An 18,397-nucleotide genomic window follows, 5' to 3' on the forward strand; every position below is an offset into this window, starting at 1 on the left:
TTGTACTCATGTCCTGGAGAGAGGGACGACCTTCCTCATTTCCGGGCCGAGATCAAAGCCGCCTCGCAAGGCCTGCGAATGTTCTGGGGCACCCTAAAGTGATGAGGGCCTATTCAGAACTTCTTATTTGAACGCAAAAAGTGACCAGCAGTAAGAATGGAGCCTCCTGCGAAATAATACACTTTCGAACATTCAACGGGAATAATAACATAAAACGCGATCTGCACTTCACACGAATGTAAGAGGTCCTAGACGTAGCCTTGAGTGCTGAGCTTTGTGCGCGATTTTGACTTTTTTTCTCGTATTTCGAAATTTCGCTTGTCGAATTTCAGGACAATCTAACTTGGAACAGCAGCCACGAACAAAATCTACTTCTTATGAAAATGCTCTCAGAGACTCTTCTTTCTGTTTCAATTAAATTTGCTATTGGGCGTGACATATGCTTCGTAACTCCTCGTGGATAATCACTTCATTTATTTAATGTCATTATTGGCTTAAAATTTGGTAGAAATTGCATGGCAGAAGTTGCGCTATTAATAAGCTACGCGTTTGTGGACGGTTGTTAACCATTTTAAATTAGTGAGCTTTGCCCGATTCCTAAATGGTTTCTCAGCTGGTAAATGGTGCACTTGGTACAAGTGCGCGGGGGAAATCGCTGCCAAAGGAGTGCTTGTTCCCAACACTCGCTCACTTCTCGGTCATGTTTAGTGGATGAGGAGGAGGAGATTATATAAAAAAGGCGCAGTAACTGTTTCAATGCGCGTACATTCATGAACCACTGCGCCGTGTGGAAGGGGTTGAAAAGTAGAAAAGTGACAGAGAGAGAAAAAATGGCAAGTACGTACCACTCACGGAGTAGCGCGTCAGCGGGTACGTTGAAGCCACTTGTGCCTGGGTCTGTGAAGTCGCGGCTAACCACATGTCTTCAAACAGCAGATGCATCTGTCTCATGTTCAGCCAGATACCGAATGTTTTCCTGCTATGTTGATGTGTGGATATACAATATCCTTGCCGACAGTACCAAGGAAGTACTAAATGAACGACACAACGCTTGTGCACCTGTAAGTACAACAGGTTTCGCGCTTTATTTCAAATGACAACATTTTGCTCAGCCGACAAAAAAGTCGCAACAAATACTCGCACAACGATTAGTACAATCTATACGTATGAGCTGATGGCGTGATTCTAGCGCGGTAGAGGACTAGGGATTCAGCAAGGCACCTGCACTCCGAGAGAGACTCGACGCTCTCCTGTAAACGGAGCTTTGTTTCAGCGTGTTGGCAGTGTGGATAAATAATTGTCGCAGGCAGCCACCGTGAACCCTAACCTAAAGTTGCTTAGGCTGTAAAGCTACTCGCGGGAGGGGGGGGGGGGTGAACACACGGGACACGTAGAAATGCTGAGAGTGAGGGATGCTGAGGCTAACGACAAGATGAAGAAAGGAGGCGGCTTTTCGGAGAGGTGCCTGCGTTTAAACAAAGAGACTTTTTCTCTTCAGACCCTCGATCGGAAAAAGTCGCTTTGTTGAAGGTTAGCACCGGGGGAAGGAGGAACTCTACTCATTTATCATCTCTGCAGCTCTTCCGCAGTGTTGGTGCCCAAAAGGCCGCTCAAACAGTGTCCTGAACAGCGGCAGTAGGCCCTGAAGCCTTTCCGCGCCCTACTAAGCTTCCTGAGAGCTTCGTGTTCGCGCGATAGGCTGCGACAATGCCGCAGGCTTTTCGCGTCCAGCATTTGTGTACTTATTTCATTTCTTACTTTACACTTCTCTTTCCTCTTCACATCCTTCTTTCATTCCCCTCCCCCGGTGCAGGGGAACGAACTGTGATCGCCTGCTGCTCAGTTTGCCCCATTGGGAATTGCGTCGTTATTTCAGAATAAGATGAGAAACAATTAAGCGCTTTCTTTGCGCGTTAGATGCACAAAATGAAGTGATGTGGTATATGGCTGCACACTATCCGCAGCAATGAGGGCGCGATGTTTCTTGAACACTTCTGAATTAGTCTTTCGCAGTAAATATTTACTTTATTTGTTAAGAAGACCGAAATATTTATCAAAAAGAACGACGATTTTATAATTTAAAACGCTTTTACATCGTATTGCGTGTCAATAGAGCTCGTAAATGTTCACCAAAGAAACATGCACACACACAGACGACTCTCGACACCTTTGAGGCAGTGTCGAACTGTGCTTCTATTTAAGGGAGGCGAAACGTGCCCCACAGCAAAGAGCGAGGGCCGCAATTAAAAAAATTAAAAACGCATTCATTCAGATTGTGCGGGGCGTAACGTTAGGTGGATTACTTACTTATTCTGCATTGCAAACGACAACGAGCTGTCTAAGGCTATTGTGGCTGCGAGCAGAGTTCTACAACAGGCTAAAGTGACAGTAGCCTCTCGGGAGCGCGTGTACTCAAGACCCAGTTACATTAGTTGACTTTGAGGACTTGGGAATTTCAAGGTTAGCAATTGGCATTGGCTAAGAATCTCTTTGTACTACCAGTTGTTTAACTTCAAACTGCCTCTCGACGTAATGGGTGGCAAACAATGCGATTGAAGAACAGCGCAACATGGTCAGACGCACCTCGACAGCTTAGTCAAGTCTCTCAAAGTGTCACTTCCTATAGCTACCTTTCGTTAGCCGTGGTACTGGATCGTCCAGTTATTGCAGTGGTTTGCACTTCGTCACCTTACGCGTGGCGCAAAAATGGCGGCCGGATTGCCGCTCTTGTGAGGGAGGCGGGCATCTGTCTATAGGCGTCCACACGAGCTGGATTTCGATGTCTGGTGCGCTCTACTTTGGCACTTGTGCAGGGCAGGCTGCAATGGGGAGGGCAGCTACCCTCAGCCGTCGAGGGAGAAGTAGCGCCTCCAGAAGTTGCAGTTCTCCTCCTGAGGTCCCTTCTTGATCGTGAGGCTTTTCAGCGCGATGTCCACCATGTAGGGTCCCGCCGCCGAGTACCGAGGCCACGCTATTTTTCCCAGTGTTGTCATACGCCTGGGGAAAAAATTGCAGAGGAGAAAGTTCGAATGCGCTCAGTGATTGCCTTTCTTCTTTGAGAAATAAAAGAAAGGCTGGCAGGCAAAAAAAATCTCGGCTATGTACAGAAGTATTGCTGGAGGCCTTCAACACTCGGTGTGATTACTACTGTGTTTCCTCTAGTCAGAAACAATGTTGAGTCTTTTAATACCACCAGAACTGCTCTTTTGTTTTGCCGAAATTAACTGCCCTGTTGGCTGCCTTCGCTTTGTCGAGAAGACAGCCTAGCACATTTTCCAGGATAACTGTAGAAACACAGAAAAAAAAAGGAAACTGCAGGGTGTCTTCATTGAACGACGACTTTGTGCATGCATGTACTCGGCAATGGACGAGCCGGATGAAGAGAGAAAATCTTACGTGGAAATATATCTGCACTGTCGCCGAAAGTTGTTTTAGGGCCACTATAAGACACGAGGGAAAATAACTTCTGGTCTACTTTAGCGAATGCCAAAGAATGGCAGCAAGAATATGGTATGCCGCGACCAGTACTCGAAGAAGCAAAAACGGAGTGTGGGCTCGTCCGAGATTTGAACCCGGGACCTCTCTCACCCTAAGCGAGAAAAATACCCTTAGACCAACAAGCCGAGGTTCTTGAGCGCCAGTAGCTAACCCATTTTCTGTCATCTATGGCACTACGAAAAAGGAACAAAGGTTGTCACAAATTGTCACGTTGCGCATGAAGGAGCGTGTTCAAAAAATAATAGCATCGATTAAGTCTAGTTTAGCGAAGGCCAAAGAATGGCAGCAAGAATATGGTATGCCGCGACCAGTACTCGAAGAAGCAAAAAGGGAGAGTGGGCTCGTCCGAGATTTGAACCCGGGACCTCTCTCACCCTAAGCGAGAAAAATACCCTTAGACCAACGAGCCGAGGTTCTTGAGCGCCAGTAGCTAACCCATTTTCTGTCATTTATGGCATTACGAAAAAGGAACAAAGGTTGTCACAAATTGTCACGTTGCGCATGAAGGAGCTACTGATCCGGAGTTCCCGGGTTCGGGCCCGACTGCGGCGGCTGTGTTTTTATGGAGGAAAAACGCTAAGGCGCCCGTGTGCTGTGCGGTGTCGGTGCACGTTGGGGATCACCAGGTGGTCGAAATTATTCCGGAGCCCTCCACTACGGCACCTAATTCTTCCTTTCTTCTTTCACCCCCTCTCTTATCCCTTCCCTTACGGCGCGGTTCAGGTGTCCAACGATATATGAGACAGATACTGCGCCATTTCCTTTCCCTAAAAACCAATTATTATTATTATTTATTCTTGCTTGTTGCCGGACAGAAAATGCAGCGCACACAAATGATAACGAGCGCACTGAAAAGAGCACTGGAAGTTCGTGTCTCCGCTGTTTCGTCTTTTTATTTTTGTGCTTTCCTTTTTTTTTTACATTTTAAGGCTTGGCATGATGGTGAAAGCACGGCAGTAAATAGTCACGCTTTAAGAAACGCGTTGTTTTTCTATACCAAGCATTATTCGCTATCTCCTCTGGTCTTCTTGTCCGCGTGAGTAGTTTGTACACTACCGCATTTCTCTAAATGCGGTAGTGTACAATGCTAGTGGCGACATACACATTATGCGAGCCCTGTACGTGGAGACCATTAAAAGGTCACCTTGTGTGTGTATTTAAGACAGAATAATAGAACCACCGCCTCCTTAGTTCGCGAACATGCAATAAAAAAGGGAATATTAAATTCACTTCAAAGAGTCTGCCTTACTTTTACTATGCGTCGAATTTTGAAGTAATTAGGGAAATTATGCCTCATGAGGACATACACTGCGGAAAAATATTGAAAGATGTCATTTCCTACCATGAATGGGAAGTAATCGCCGACTGCCTCGTGATAAAGTCCTCACTTTCTCAAAGGCGCCATTTGTACATTTTGGATTGTGATATCCGAAGTGAAGAACAGCCAGGGTCACGTTTACTTATGGACGGTATATGGGATGCGGATACATAAAAAAAGAAGTACAGTCTCAGGTCAACCTGACGTTGGAAGTGAACACTGAAGCCAGTCTTCGGTAGAAATTTGTTCCTTGTAGAAACTAAAATAAAAAAAAGTAGAAAAACATATATGCCGCTGATGCCGACTGTGAACTCAAGGCCTCCGCGCTCCGCTCAGAGTACTGGTCAAATGAGCTACGGTAAAAGTCATTCGCCTACTGTAGCGGGTGCGTTTAAGCTTGTAGCCTTGCCTAACCATGGCGTGCAGTTTCCTGCTTGCTGAATTGGTGCTAAGGCCTAGCGAAGGACTCCACTTTCCCGCTGTCTCGTTTTTTATTCCTCATTACTAGCGTCGCATCACAGCGCTGGAGCTCCTGCACGAAAACGAGCAAAGGATAGCTCGGCGCATCTGCAGTGGCCCGTGACGACGCCTTGTCGCCGTGACTCCGGCTGACTGGTCTCACTTCCACCAAACTTATCGCAGTTCCGGGTAGCGGCAGTATTGCGTAGCGAATAATTCCGTTACGCACCATAAACGCAAATTGCGTCACCATCTCACGGAGGTGATGTTCAAAGGTAAATATCGGTCCGCGGATGACGCTGAAACCACGTAACCTCGGCGCGCTAACATCCCGACAGGTAGTAAACTATAAGCCCGTTCATTCAGCTGCTTGACTTGGACAACGACGCAGCCTGCGGCAATCTTGACAGCTTGCCAGAGCGGTTGCCGCCCGCGTAATCGTGAACTCTCGCGTGTCTCCATCCGTGTATAGTTGCGCAACTTACTGACCTTAAAGGGTTCACCTCCTGCTAGAAAGTGGATACTCGAACGCTTAATGACGGCAGTTCTTGCAGAAAAAATCCCCTGTGGCTTTTCTCTCGATATTGAGGCACTCTTGCTTCATAATTTGATATGCGTATAAATGACGTGAGAAAACTGAACTCCTTTTCTGAGAAAGCCATTACTTTGTAGCACAGAATCGTCGAAGACACGCCAGATATGTTACGCTTTCTGTAGTCAAGAGCAAAAAAATGTTCAACTCTAGCTGTGACAGCATCCGGTGTCCACAGGAGCACACTTTGTGAACAGTGCACGTCTTTACTCTGCGGCAAACTAAGGAGCTTTGAGCCATGAAATGCTACGTATGCATAAGTGCCTGTTCTTACCCATGGGGGTTCGGAAGGAGTCTTACGTCTAAATCTATGCCGCAGCAAGAACTAGCTGCATGAAAGAAAAAAAGATAACCATTTTTTAAAGTTCGTTGTTTTCACTAATAACTGACGCCGGTTTCCTGAAAATGTGTTTTTTACGTATCTAATAACAAAATATTCGTGTATAGGAATGGAGATATAATTGAGTTTAAAAGAAACTGAAAAAAAGGGGGGGGGGTGGCAGGGAATCATGAAATTCTGAATTCTTTAAAGAGGTCTGCCCAACATCTCTCGTAAGAAGGCATTTAGACTGCGGAAATCGCCATTGGACGCACTAAGTGACAGGAACACGTCTATAAACAATATATGCACTATAGAGGAATAACACGACATGCACCCTGTGAAACGCGGAGTCTTCGGACACTATCCGATTTTACTGTAGCCGATGCGCGTGCTGAGAGGGCGAGCAGGTCAACTGACCGTGCAGTCAATGAAAAGAAGGTAAACGTGACGCGCGCGTCAAAGACCGGCTTTTCTTACGTTTATAGGCTGCCAGCGCAACTTTCGCTCCAAAATAGATTCGTTACGTCCCCGTTTTTTGTCCTCCGTTTCTTATTGCTCATGACGCATCGCGATCTTCTCCTACGAACGCTAGTGCGCTGTCACTTCGGGGAACGCTGACGCTCCTAGACAAAGAACGAGAGCTTTGTCTCCGTTCGCGATCCGTCATATTAACTGCCCGGGGCGTAGCTCCCGGCGTATAGTATAACCGCTCTCAATGTAGCGCTGCACCCCAAACGAAATTACTGGGAGCCAGAGGCACAGAACTCTGCGTGCGCATCCTTGAAACGCGCTGTGAACAGCAGACCCGGCCGCCGCTCACTCACTCACTGAACCCTGCCTATGTTCGGCTCACCCATAATTGCCAGTCTCCTGTCTCGGCAAATCTCGTCGGTCGTCCGCTGTCAGGCCTGCTCTCGCATACGTCGGGCTCTACGAGAAGGCGTGCCTCGCGACCCTTGATACGCGTTGTCTAGACTATGCTTAGCCGGTAGCCTATAGAGAACGCTTTATGCGGTGGTTTTCTCAGGAGTACCGGAGGTCTCTGCCGACGCAGGGGCGAGAGAGTACCGTCTGAGAGTGGTAGATCCTCTCCCATACGTACTGAGCAAAGTCTACCGATATTGGGGTGAAGGTGACGCCCTGTCTGGGGCCCGACAAAACGGGGGTGTGCTTAAATACGTGGCTGGGTTACCCGTGACGTCACTGAAACCTCTTTTTCTTTATTATATGACGTGAACACGAATGTGTAGAGATAAAGAGACACAGTGAATAACCTTTACTGGTATTCATGGTCTGAGCTGTCATTACGGTAGAGTTAGGAGCTGTTGGTCGTCCACAGGAAAGAAGATATTGCAAACATCGTTTTTACGACAGGTGAGGGTTAATCTTATTAGTGCATTAAAGGACGTCTCCTGGCACTTCAGAATATAAAACTTAAAGCCTAAATTGCGAATGACCTATGTGCCATTTCGAGGCATCAGGTTCTAATTAACTCTAATTTCTCATGTATTTCGTTCATCTGCAGTGACGATGAAAAAAATATGATAAATAAATTTTGAGCGCATTCAGAACAGTGTATTATAACATCCAGACCAAGGGACGGAGGTGAAGGACAGATCCATAGCAGCCATTGTGCCATGCTTGATTGTAAAGCCCGAAACGGCAGTTCAGAACTGTAGCATTGTCCCCGTCACTATGTGCGCTACTTTCGAAGTTGGCTTAGGTACAAATGCATACAGTGGGTGCGGGCGAACATCTTCGGAGCAAACACTCCCGGTTCAAGGAGAAACCGAAACTAATCATGATGAGTGCATGGAATTGTTACTTTGCGAAACATCCTGCGCGACTTCGGCCGCATTCAGCACACCGTGTTGCCGTCACAGAGTGAAGATAATATACGGCGTTGCTGCGCTGAGTTGCACCAGAGACGCCGGATAGGGCCTTCACTCTACTCCCGCTTCAACTGAGGCATCGCGCAAAGAGCAAAAACCTCTCCCAGCGAGGTCGCGAAATTAGGCGATACCGCTTCGCCCGCTTTCTTTTTCCATTCAGTTATCTCTCCACAAGCCAGCGCGCTGGAAACGAGAGCAAATAGATAAGGTTTGCCGTTTATGTAAGCAGGTAGCGGGGCGAGCAAGCTGCGTTTTTTTTCGGGGCAAGTACACTACAAGAGCGGCACGAATCGCCAACACGGCGAGGTACCTCGTCTGTATGCGCGGAGAAATGAAGTTCACCTCGCAGGCTCACTCTCTCTGTCTGTGAAGCATGCGTGCGAGGCATGCGCGTTAGGGCGAGTTTAGGAACGCAGTGTTGTTGGTTGCAATAATGCCAAGGAGAAACGGCATAGAGCTGAAAGCCGCTTGACTTAATCGGTGGAGCCTACTTACTATGCCTCACTAATACCACGCAGTGTTGTGGAAGCTACGTCAGACAGTTAAGGGCCGGATCCACATATCTGTTCGTAGCAGGTAATATTTCATGACTGGCGGACTACATTCAGTCTGCTGTGCGTTTACACCACTTGTATACGCTGTAACCAGCACCCCGGACCTACACTATGGCAGCTCAGGCACGGACGAACCAAGCATTTTTTTTCTATGCGAAAAATTCGCCCTGATAATTCGGTGGCTGACTACCCGAGGACAACCTGTGACTTATGAAGAAGTGCATAGCTTGAGCGATGGAAAGCATATAACAATGTGCTTTTTCAAGCAAAAAGTGGGATGCAGTAGATGTAAGGAAACAGACCCGTGTATAATACGAAGCCAGAAAGGATGAAGGCTGAAGAAAGCGAATGAACTGAAGAAGAAAAGGAAAGGAGTCGTGGGGTAGGCGAACGCAGGCGAATAGATGCAGTGGAAGATTACCTACTCCAACGCGTTGAGCGCATAGGGAATGTATATGGACGTCAAGATTAACAGCTCTCGTTCCTATGGTTCAGGTTTCCAAAGCAGCATAACAACAATAGAAAAATGATGCGGAGAAGGAATCTAGATTAACTAAGAGCGCTGCTGGGCGCTGTTATAGAACACAAGGTGGTTGATTGCACGGCTGGCCTTGGCTCCTCGGTTTCGCCCGTAATGTAAGCCACGGCCTTGCACCCCACACAAAAACCGCCTTAGTTACTAAAGCCGCAGTCCGTTACACAGGAAAGAAATGTTGAAGAATGTCGGGGCCATGCGTAATTCGAGGTGAAACGACGCTCAATGGGGCATTGTTTTTGCGTAACAATGTGAACGGGGTTCTAAACTTCCCCGTAGTACCTGCTGAGAATTACTTTGTTTTTATAAATGTTCTTTGTGTGCGGACGCACGTGCGTAATTTCATTTAAGGTCGCATTCTAGCTTGCGTATGCGTCTGGAGGAGGAGAACAAAGTCTGTGCTTACACGTAAAGCGGCAAGCGCCCAACGCGTAACGGGAGCACTGAATACGTATGCAAAGGGAAACGGATTAGCATAAGCACGCTGTATGCCTTAGGCTTTGTATGGCAAAATTGTTTAACATATTAAAAGAACTATACAAGTAAAACGCTGCCCAAATCCAATGGCGTAGCGCATTTCCTCTCAAAATGAATACTGCGCGGTTAATTACCCTTACAAAAAATCTTTAGAAGTCTGTAGACTGTCCGTAGACTCCTGTCTTTAAGTCTATAGACACTCTATAGGCAAGCTATAAATTTATGGCCATGCACTTTTGATAGACTTTCTCCATAGCAGTCTATATACTGCGAACAGACAAAAATAAATACCTATAAGAAGCAATAGAGTCTATAAGGAGTCTATAGACTGTCTATACACCATTTTTGTAAGGTTAGGGTCGTCCTTACTCACCCGAATTTGGCAAACGTCGTCCAGATGTCCACCATTTGCCTGCTGAGCGTGACCTCTTCAGGCGTCACGATCTCGGGGAAGGCCATGGCGTGCGCAAACACGAAGGGGAACTCGTCGAAGTGCGTCGCGCCCATCCACGTGGGCCACACGCTGAAGCTGGGTCGGTGTGAGAACTGGTAGTAATACACCGGCTGACCCTTTCGCTGGTACTTTTCCGCGAAGTAACGACTGGGGCAGGTGATCAAGAAATCACCGACAGCATCCGATCCGCGCTGCAGCACCACATTGGGGTCGGTGCTATTCAATTTTCCCAGATAAAACTCGCGGATTTCGTTTACTCCTGTCTGCAGCATAGTCCTGAAGAACAGCACCATGTAGAAACCCAGCTCGTCTTTCGTGATATGCCCCAGGTTGTGGAATTTGAGCCCCTTGGCGAGGAAGTTGTAGACGAAGTAAGTGCCTTCGTTCTTATTGTTCCCTATGAGCAGTTCGACGCCAGAAGTCTTCATGGCGTCCATTAGAACATTGGCATCATCAGGGAAGAGCTCGCCGTCACGGCTGGGGAAGAAAGTTTCAGCTTGAGTTCCTAGGACTTCCGTGGCGACGCTTATGATCTCGTTGGCATCCTTCGAGCGGAGGCAGGACATCACCTGCGGGTCCTCAATGCTCTTGTCGAATCCCTTCGTGCAGCCCAAGGCATTAGCCAGGGTGTAGCTCTTCTGAAGTGCAGTGTCTCGGCTGTCGTGCAGCATCCAGAAGGGGCTGCCGCTCTCCATGATGGCTCGCCTGAATAGACCTCGACTCAGTGGCGACACTAGAAGGTAGCCCACTGAGATGGCTCCCGCACTTTGGCCGAACACGGTGATCAACTCGGAGTCGCCACCGAAATGCTTGATGTTGGACTTGACCCAGGTGAGCGCGAGGATCTGGTCGTACATTCCCTGATTCCCGTTGAGGCCATCCAGTCCTGAGCTGAAGAAACCAAATGGTCCGACCCGGTAGTTAAGCGTGACCACGACCACGTCTCCGGCGGCGGCGAAGTGGATGCCGTCGTAGAAGGACCAGCTGCTGCTGCCGTACGTGAAAGCCCCGCCGTAGATGAAGACCATGACGGCCTTTGGACCGCAGGTCTTGACATCACGACAGTACCTCGCGGGCGTCCACACGTTCAGGTAGAGGCAGTCTTCGGTGGAGTTTCGCGTAAGTATAGTGTAGTTTTGGTGGACGAAAAAGTCCGGCTGCTTGCACGGGAACGGTGGCGTCGAAGCATCGCGTAGTCCCTTCCAGGGCGTCACTGGCAGAGGCTTCTGGAAGCGAAGCTCGTCTACAGGCGGCTGGGCGTAGGGTACCCCGTAGAAGACGTCGATAGGCCGGCCGAACGCCTCTTTCTTTAGCCCCACGAGCTTCCCGGAGCTCGTGTACACGGCAGGACGGTATACCTTTGCCGCAGTGGCGACAGCAGCTAGGCCTCCAGCGACGCTCAGGAAAACGGCTAACCGCATGACTCTCAAGGTGCCTGCGCTTGAAGAACAGATAAAGAAAAAAAGATACGATTGGTTGTTTCAGGAACAACGCGCACCTGTTGTTTCCTTCTTGGTGCAAAAAGGCGTAGCGTTCTTAAATGTAAGCCTATACCGAACGTCAAGCGAGGAGCATTAATGTCAAAGGGCCGACCATGAACAGAACATCTTGCTGTACTGGGCGCTGAACTTCGCACAAAAACACTGTCTGTTCAAATCACAAAGAAAGGTAACGCTAATAGGCTAGGATATGCCCGTTTCAACGATGCAAGCGGGTATTGCTATGCAATACTCGTTATGCAAACACCTGGCCCGTATCTCTGCACAAGCAAATTTGCATCCTCTATATACTGTATACAAACAGACAACTAACCTCGTGGTTCTCCGATTGGAGACCCCTGGGAAAAGCAACGTGTTTGGTCGCGCTTATCGCCATATCACTGTGCCTCGGTTCGGACAGCGACGCTCAGCGGCAAGAACTTTCAGCGGAGAGACCCCACTTGGTGTATCTGGTATAGCTTCGACTGTTGCTGGATTTGTCTGCTTGCTGTCCGGAACCAGTTAAATAACGGAACCCACCGCATGGGGGACAAAAAAGGGGTAGGGGTATTACACAAACTCATAGATTCCTCGCGCACGCGTCGATCAGAGTCTATAGTTGCATCTCTCCAGATGAGCCTAATTTAACAGATGTCTTTAAAGAGCTGGAAGGATTTTGGAAAGCGTGGCGCATGAGAGACTTTGCCTACTGTGTTTACCAAGTAGCTGCATGAAATAAGCGCCGAATCGAGGTACCAGTTCTATGATTTGTAATTCGAAATGTGTTCTGAACGATGTCGTGTAACATAATTGATGCTTGTTTCGCTCGATGCTTAAATTGTAGCAACCAGGGATGATCCATGTGAAACCACATCTACCATGTGGGCTGGTTCTTTCACCATTTAAGGGAATGGTGTATGGTACAAGCACAAAAACATGTTCGCTCCCTCTGCCTTTGAAAGATGGAGTTTCAACAGACAGCTCTTGCGCAATGCAATCGACGGCTTATTCAGTCGTAAATACATCAGTGCTTCCTTCCTAAACGTGTTTCCTTCGCGCAACACGTTGCACGTAGCATGCGGAGCATTTAAAGTCCGAGTGGAGCGGAAAGAGAGGTGTAAGTTCAGAACCGCGCATGAGAAAAAAAGAGGTGAAGTAAAATAGGACGCACGATGCAGCTGGCGGCCCGACATTTCGCCGAAGGCTTCCACGATCGATGGCCTTGCAAAACTAGTAACACCTTGTAACCACTTATCGCGCCAGCCAGAAATGAAGCAGAAAAAAAAACAGACTGATGCAAGGAAAAAGTAAATTAAATATGAACGTTTTGACGATGAAGCAATACATGCAGGATAGATATCTCAAGTTCCTGTCGGTCAGGGGAAGTATGTCAGGTGAAGTATGAATTCTGTCCCAGAATAACGAAGCTGCGCGATCAGCAAACGTTTACTTCTCGCAATGAGCTGCTACTCGTACACGCGCTGCTCGCAACGCGAAGGGCCGACCTTTATTTACCATGGCTGCGCAAAAAGAGAGACACCATTCAGTGTCCCACCACCGTGTTTTTCTTCTCGCTTATCACCGCTCGCCCTTCTTTAGTAAAAATACAAAATTACTTTTATTCAGTCTTGTAATGAACTGTCGTGGTGAAGGCTAGAGCCAAGGCACTCAAATTTCCTTTCATTTGGCCTACTGCCATTTCGAGGACAGAGCTGGCCCTATCTTTATTTTTTAAATCCAAATCCAACTGTTTTACTTATGGGTGGTTGAACTGCTATTGATGTCAGAGGGGGATAGGCTGGTTACAGTCATGTCATGATTACTTCGTGCGACGTTTGCTTAACTCGGTTGCATTCTTGTATTAGGCATTTCAGTTAAACGTGCCTAAATGTGGCTCCTTGATGATGTGAGTAATGACCGCTGCATTCCTGCCTGCAGAAAAAAATATCTGCGATACGTGAAATATACGGTACTTATTTCACGCATGCGCGGTTAGTCATTGGCTGCCTGGGGAAGCGTGCTTGTTGGCTTTCGTGGTTAATCTGTCCTATTGTTGACAGCGAGGAGCACCCAGCCTATCTCTCGGCGCTCTTTCCCAGGATACACATTGCAAATACATCAACCTATTACTCTAAAAACAGCCTTCATAAATGCTACAGACATGCCTTCATTAACTGTCCAAATTCATGCATCGTAGGAGTCCTGCGCAGTTAAATGAATGTGCACTACAAACGCAGTGGTAACCGGCTCAAGAGCGCTTTCATTTGCTGAGTTTTGTTTGGTCTAGATGCATAATCATATCCGAAAAGAGGGCGATGATAGCACAGGGAAAGGATGATAGGGCGCTCGTCAGTCTCTTTCCGGCACTTGACTGGCTGCCTCCGAACAAGATGCCACTCACCTGTCGCTTTCGCCGTCTTTCTGGAGTGATGAGCAGGAGGCGACGTTGGGGAGAGAACGCGGCTGCGTGCGGATACCGTCGCACGCAAAACAGTCCGCAGTCAGGGCTCGGCGGCTCAACTGTGCCGGCTGCACGACCGGCTAACCACCGTGCGCACTCGGAACGTGGGCAGACTGACGAGCCTGTGTCGACCCCTGCAGTGCGATCCTTGCGGGGAGCGAGTCCGATCGATTCAGTGTACGGGACTCCTCGATGCTGTGGCCTCCGGCTGGCCTCTTCCACCGCCACCACCAACGCGCAGTGCTGCGTTTCGAGGCCGATGGTGGCGAAGCCGACGCAAAGGCAGCAGCCACCGCTTCCGGATTCGCTCGCCTCTACCGGGCACTGTTCCGACGCAACCGCGCGCGCACTTTCCGCCGCTACCCTTATTGCCTCGCGGCCCTCCTCAACTTTTCTCTTTTCTTTCCGCGTTTTGCCCTCTCTTCTACAAACCGGCGTCGCCGTGCAGAGAAAGCGAGAGCGTGCACTGAGGAGTGCGACACCGATGGTGAAAGTGGAACGCGTCTCCCCCACCCTCCTCTTTCTCATCGAATCTGTACACGCGCGTGTGTTGGCGTGTAACGCTTTCGCAGTCGTTGCCGATGCGAATATACCTATGTGATGGCAACACTGACTGAACCCCCCCCCCCCCCCCCCTTTTACAACTCCCCCGGCTTTCTTTCCGTGCCCTGAGGCTTGCCTGCCTTGCCTTATATGCTGTCAGGTGGGGTGGATTAAAGACGAGGGTGCATGCTCTCTTAAGGTACACGCCCTGCGATTGCGTCACTCCTTGCGGACTGTTGCGCTGAGGTGTAATCGAGCAGTAGGGAGAAAGGAGCTGAGGCGAGGTGCTAAGAGCGGTGGGGAATGCACATATTGAGCTGTAGGGACCCTCTGGGAGGCATGTGGGGAGGAGTTCATCACTGCTGCGAGGAAATAGTATCGATTGCCTATGAAAATTGACTAATATAGAAAAAAATGGGACAAAAATAGAACTTACAGTTAAAAGAAAAGTCAGGAGCCGCCCCGATTCCTTTGCTCACGTCACCGAATTCATCGAATGGACCAGAGGCTTGGAATAAGTTGCGTGTCTACAGTTTCTTGTTGCAGACAAAAATTTCGAGACCGCGTGATTTGTTTGGCCAGGTAAAATTTACGCTACCTATCTACGCCTGCGTTGCCGTCTGTGAAACAACCGAAGTTCGAAACCATGCATGGAGATGTGTATTTCGTAAGATTTACTTTTTCTATTCACTTCTAACCTCAGTACCATTCGCAGTGCTGACGCCTCCGATATCAGAAACGATATATATAGTAAAGACTTCAAAGGACGAATAGGAAATAAAACCGCTACAGAATACTCCCTCATATAATGAATTACATCCGACCTCTAGTTGCGCATCAAATGAATGAATGAATGAATGAATCAATCAATCAATCAATCAATCAAGCAATCAATCAATCAATCAATCAAGCATTCAATCAATATGTTGGTCTGCCTATCTGCATCAATCAATCAATCAATCAATCAATCAATCAATCAATCAATCAATCAATCAATCAATCAATCAATCAATCAATCAATCAGTCAATCAATCTATCAAAGTACCTGCTCTGTAGATTGCAATATATATTAGTGGAAAGCTTGGTTTTAGGGTGAGTAGATTATCAAGTGCAAGAGTAGTAAGTTGGCTCGTAACCGTTGGTTTTAAATAGAGGTACAGTATCAGAAGCAAAATTAGAGAAGAGAAAATTGAAAAAAGTGGGGTGAGTGAAGGATTTTAACATTTGAGAATACCAAAGAAATTATGCGCCGAACTGGACAAAAATCTAAACAGGGAGCAAGTGGTCATCCCAAGGAAGTTGCAATCAACTACTCATATCAGTCCAGTCAGAAACAGCTATAATAATAATAATAATAATAATAATAATAATAATAATAATAATAATAATAATAATAATAATAATAATAATAATAATAATAATAATAATAATAATAATAATAATAATTGGTTTTGGGGGAAAGGAAATGGCGCAGTACCTGTCTCATATATCGTTGGACACCTGAACCGCGCCGTAAAGGAAGGGATAAAGGAGGGAGTGAAAGAAGAAAGGAAGAGAGAGGTGCCGTAGTGGAGGGCTCCGGAATAATTTCGACCACCTGGGGATCTTTAACGTGCACTGACATCGCACAGCACACGGGCGCCTTAGCGTTTTTACTCCATAAAAACGCAGCCGCCGCGGTCGGGTTCGAACACAGGAACTCCGGATCAGTCGTCGAGCGCCCTAACCACTGAGCCACCGCGGCGGGTCAGATACAGCTATATGTTTCCAGATTCGTACGATCCGTATTGCGCCTTATGCGTTGAAGTGGCTAACTTATACCACATGGTATGGGCATGCCAGAACAATCCAGATATTCTGGGAATCAATAACCCAACAACTGAGGACTGCGTGGCGGCGCTGTGCCGCTCACATCAGGACGACCAGCTTTGGCTGGTGAACCGGGCAAGAGCGGCGGCAAAAGCCAATGGGCTCCTGGAATTACGGCCCACCCAACTAACCCCGATTTATTCTGTGCGTTAAATGTCTTTCCCCATTCATTCTCTGAACAACGATATCACGTGAAAATTCCCCGTGGCGAAGACCGATTTGTAACCAGCATATGCGAAGCTAATTACCACGAGCTGCGCGTTGTTTTGTTCTGTGCATCACGCTGTGCAATTAGTATGCACAGCATCACAGTACTGAACAAAAAAATCTTAGGCAGGCCTGTGAGCCACGAGCGCCACACATAAGCAATGTCGGATCGCGACTCAAGTCATAAGCGACGCCGTCACGGAATGAAAGCTGGATATGTGGATAGAGTGAAGACAAGGAATGGGACCGCGGTAATTGTGGCGGCGGCTGGGCACATTAGTCGTGCGTGTGTGGCGTTTGTGGAGCGCCGTGCCAATAGGGCCGCTGGCTTTGCGAGTGTACGCGCCCGTTTTGTTCCGGCACACCACGAAGCGGTTTCTTTCTAGCGAGTACAGCAGAATTTTGTTCTCATGCCGCGAAGCTGCTCTATAGGGAAAGCGTGAAAAGTAGTTCTTACCTGGCGGAAACTATGGCGCATTTAAACTATAAAAAAGCCGAAAAACTTTTGAGGAGCGAGGCGTCTTGGAGGCTGACGTAACGAGAATAAAATGGTGGCGTCGCTTTAAGCGTTACATTTCTTTTTGGCGCGATAGCGTTAATGAGCTCGTGTCGCAGAAAATCCGGCGTCGCTGTCGGCGTCGGCGGCGTCAGCGTAGTTGACCATTAGCGAAAAATCAACGAAAAACCCGAGAGAAGCAACCTAGGAGTCAGGTCGGCCATCTAGGTCACGTGACCATGCGGCGTCATCACAGCCTGCCCACAAGATTGTGAACAAACTGCGCACCGTGGCAGGTGGGAGCTAGAATTTAATAAATGTTCGCTAAAGGTCACTGGCGAACAGCAACCTGGGTCTCACAAGCCCCACCGGTGGCAGCGCCTACATTCGCAGGGCAGTGGCGCATCGCTTAACCGCTGCATCACTGCGCCAGTAGGGGTATGAGCAGTTCGAGGGATCTGTGAATATTAAGTAGAGAACGAACAGTTCTGAATATATGGGCACTAACCCCTTAAGCTATCGCGTCGTATTAAGTAGAGTGGTGAGCTAGGCGAGTCGGTACATGATTGCAGAAAGAAAACCAGCACAAAAGACGGAGACACAGGGCCAGCGTCGCCCTGTGTTCCTGTTCTGTGTCTCCGTCTTTTGCGCTGGTTTTCTTTCTGCGTCATATTAAGGTGGAGGTAAAGTGTCTCCTCCAATTTCTTAACGTAGTCAGTGGTATAGGAACGTGCGCTGTTTTGCTCCTTTCTACGCCCATCCGGTACTCATCCTACAACGCGATCATCCCGCGCCATCGGTTTTCACTGTTCAGCCGTGTTGTACGTAGGCTAACATGAGCTTGCGCGTAGCATGGCCCAAACCCCCGGTTCAATGTGAGGCGGACAGGAGGCTGAACTGTTCTCTCTTGACAATGTTTATATACGATGAACAGGATGACAGAAAGGCGAGGCAAGGTATAGTTGCTTTTAATTGGTGAGGCAATAGCAACGTACTCTCTGCCCCCCCCCCCCCCCCCCCCCCCCCGCACCTAGTTGAAGGCTGTTGGTGTAAAGCACTGTTAATACTCGGCATGCATGGCTCTTCTGAGGACGCGCAGTCGCACACAGTAGTACTTTCAACAATTAAGAAGTGATGAAAGCTTCTTTCACGAATAAGTGGGAGCCTGGAAGCTTGGCGCTGGTCAAAATTCATGCATGGAGCTCCGAATCGAAATGGTGTAGCTTCCTGCTGTGGGCACCA

General features: G+C 48.2%; 1 protein-coding gene across 2 annotated transcripts; it reads right to left on the bottom strand.

The window, feature by feature from the left end:
* Nucleotides 1–1,061: 1,061 nt before the first annotated feature.
* LOC144136452 (acetylcholinesterase-1-like) lies at nucleotides 1,062–14,580 on the bottom strand. Of its 2 annotated transcripts, none has more exons than XM_077668787.1 (3): nucleotides 13,981–14,580; nucleotides 10,021–11,541; nucleotides 1,062–2,997 (listed from the first exon to the last, which is right to left on the bottom strand). In XM_077668787.1, the coding sequence occupies exons 2-3, from the start codon at nucleotides 11,520–11,522 to the stop codon at nucleotides 2,844–2,846; spliced, it is 1,656 nt and encodes a 551-aa protein (XP_077524913.1). In that variant the 5' UTR covers nucleotides 11,523–11,541; nucleotides 13,981–14,580; the 3' UTR covers nucleotides 1,062–2,843. The 2 variants fall into 2 exon arrangements, with proteins under 2 accessions (XP_077524913.1, XP_077524912.1); XM_077668786.1 differs by having other exon boundaries at nucleotides 10,021–11,536; nucleotides 13,981–14,579.
* Nucleotides 14,581–18,397: the final 3,817 nt, after the last annotated feature.

This window comes from Amblyomma americanum, chromosome 6 (assembly GCF_052857255.1).
Source record: "Amblyomma americanum isolate KBUSLIRL-KWMA chromosome 6, ASM5285725v1, whole genome shotgun sequence".
Classification (NCBI taxonomy): domain Eukaryota; kingdom Metazoa; phylum Arthropoda; class Arachnida; order Ixodida; family Ixodidae; genus Amblyomma; species Amblyomma americanum.

Coding starts and splice junctions, on each gene's coding strand:
- LOC144136452 (XM_077668787.1), bottom strand. CDS start 11,522: ATGCGGTTAGCCGTTTTCCTGAGCGTCGCTGGAGGCCTAGCTGCTGTC. Junction 2,998..10,020: donor ACGACGTTTGCCAAATTCGG/GTGAGTAAGGAC, acceptor TTTTTTCCCCAG/GCGTATGACAACACTGGGAA.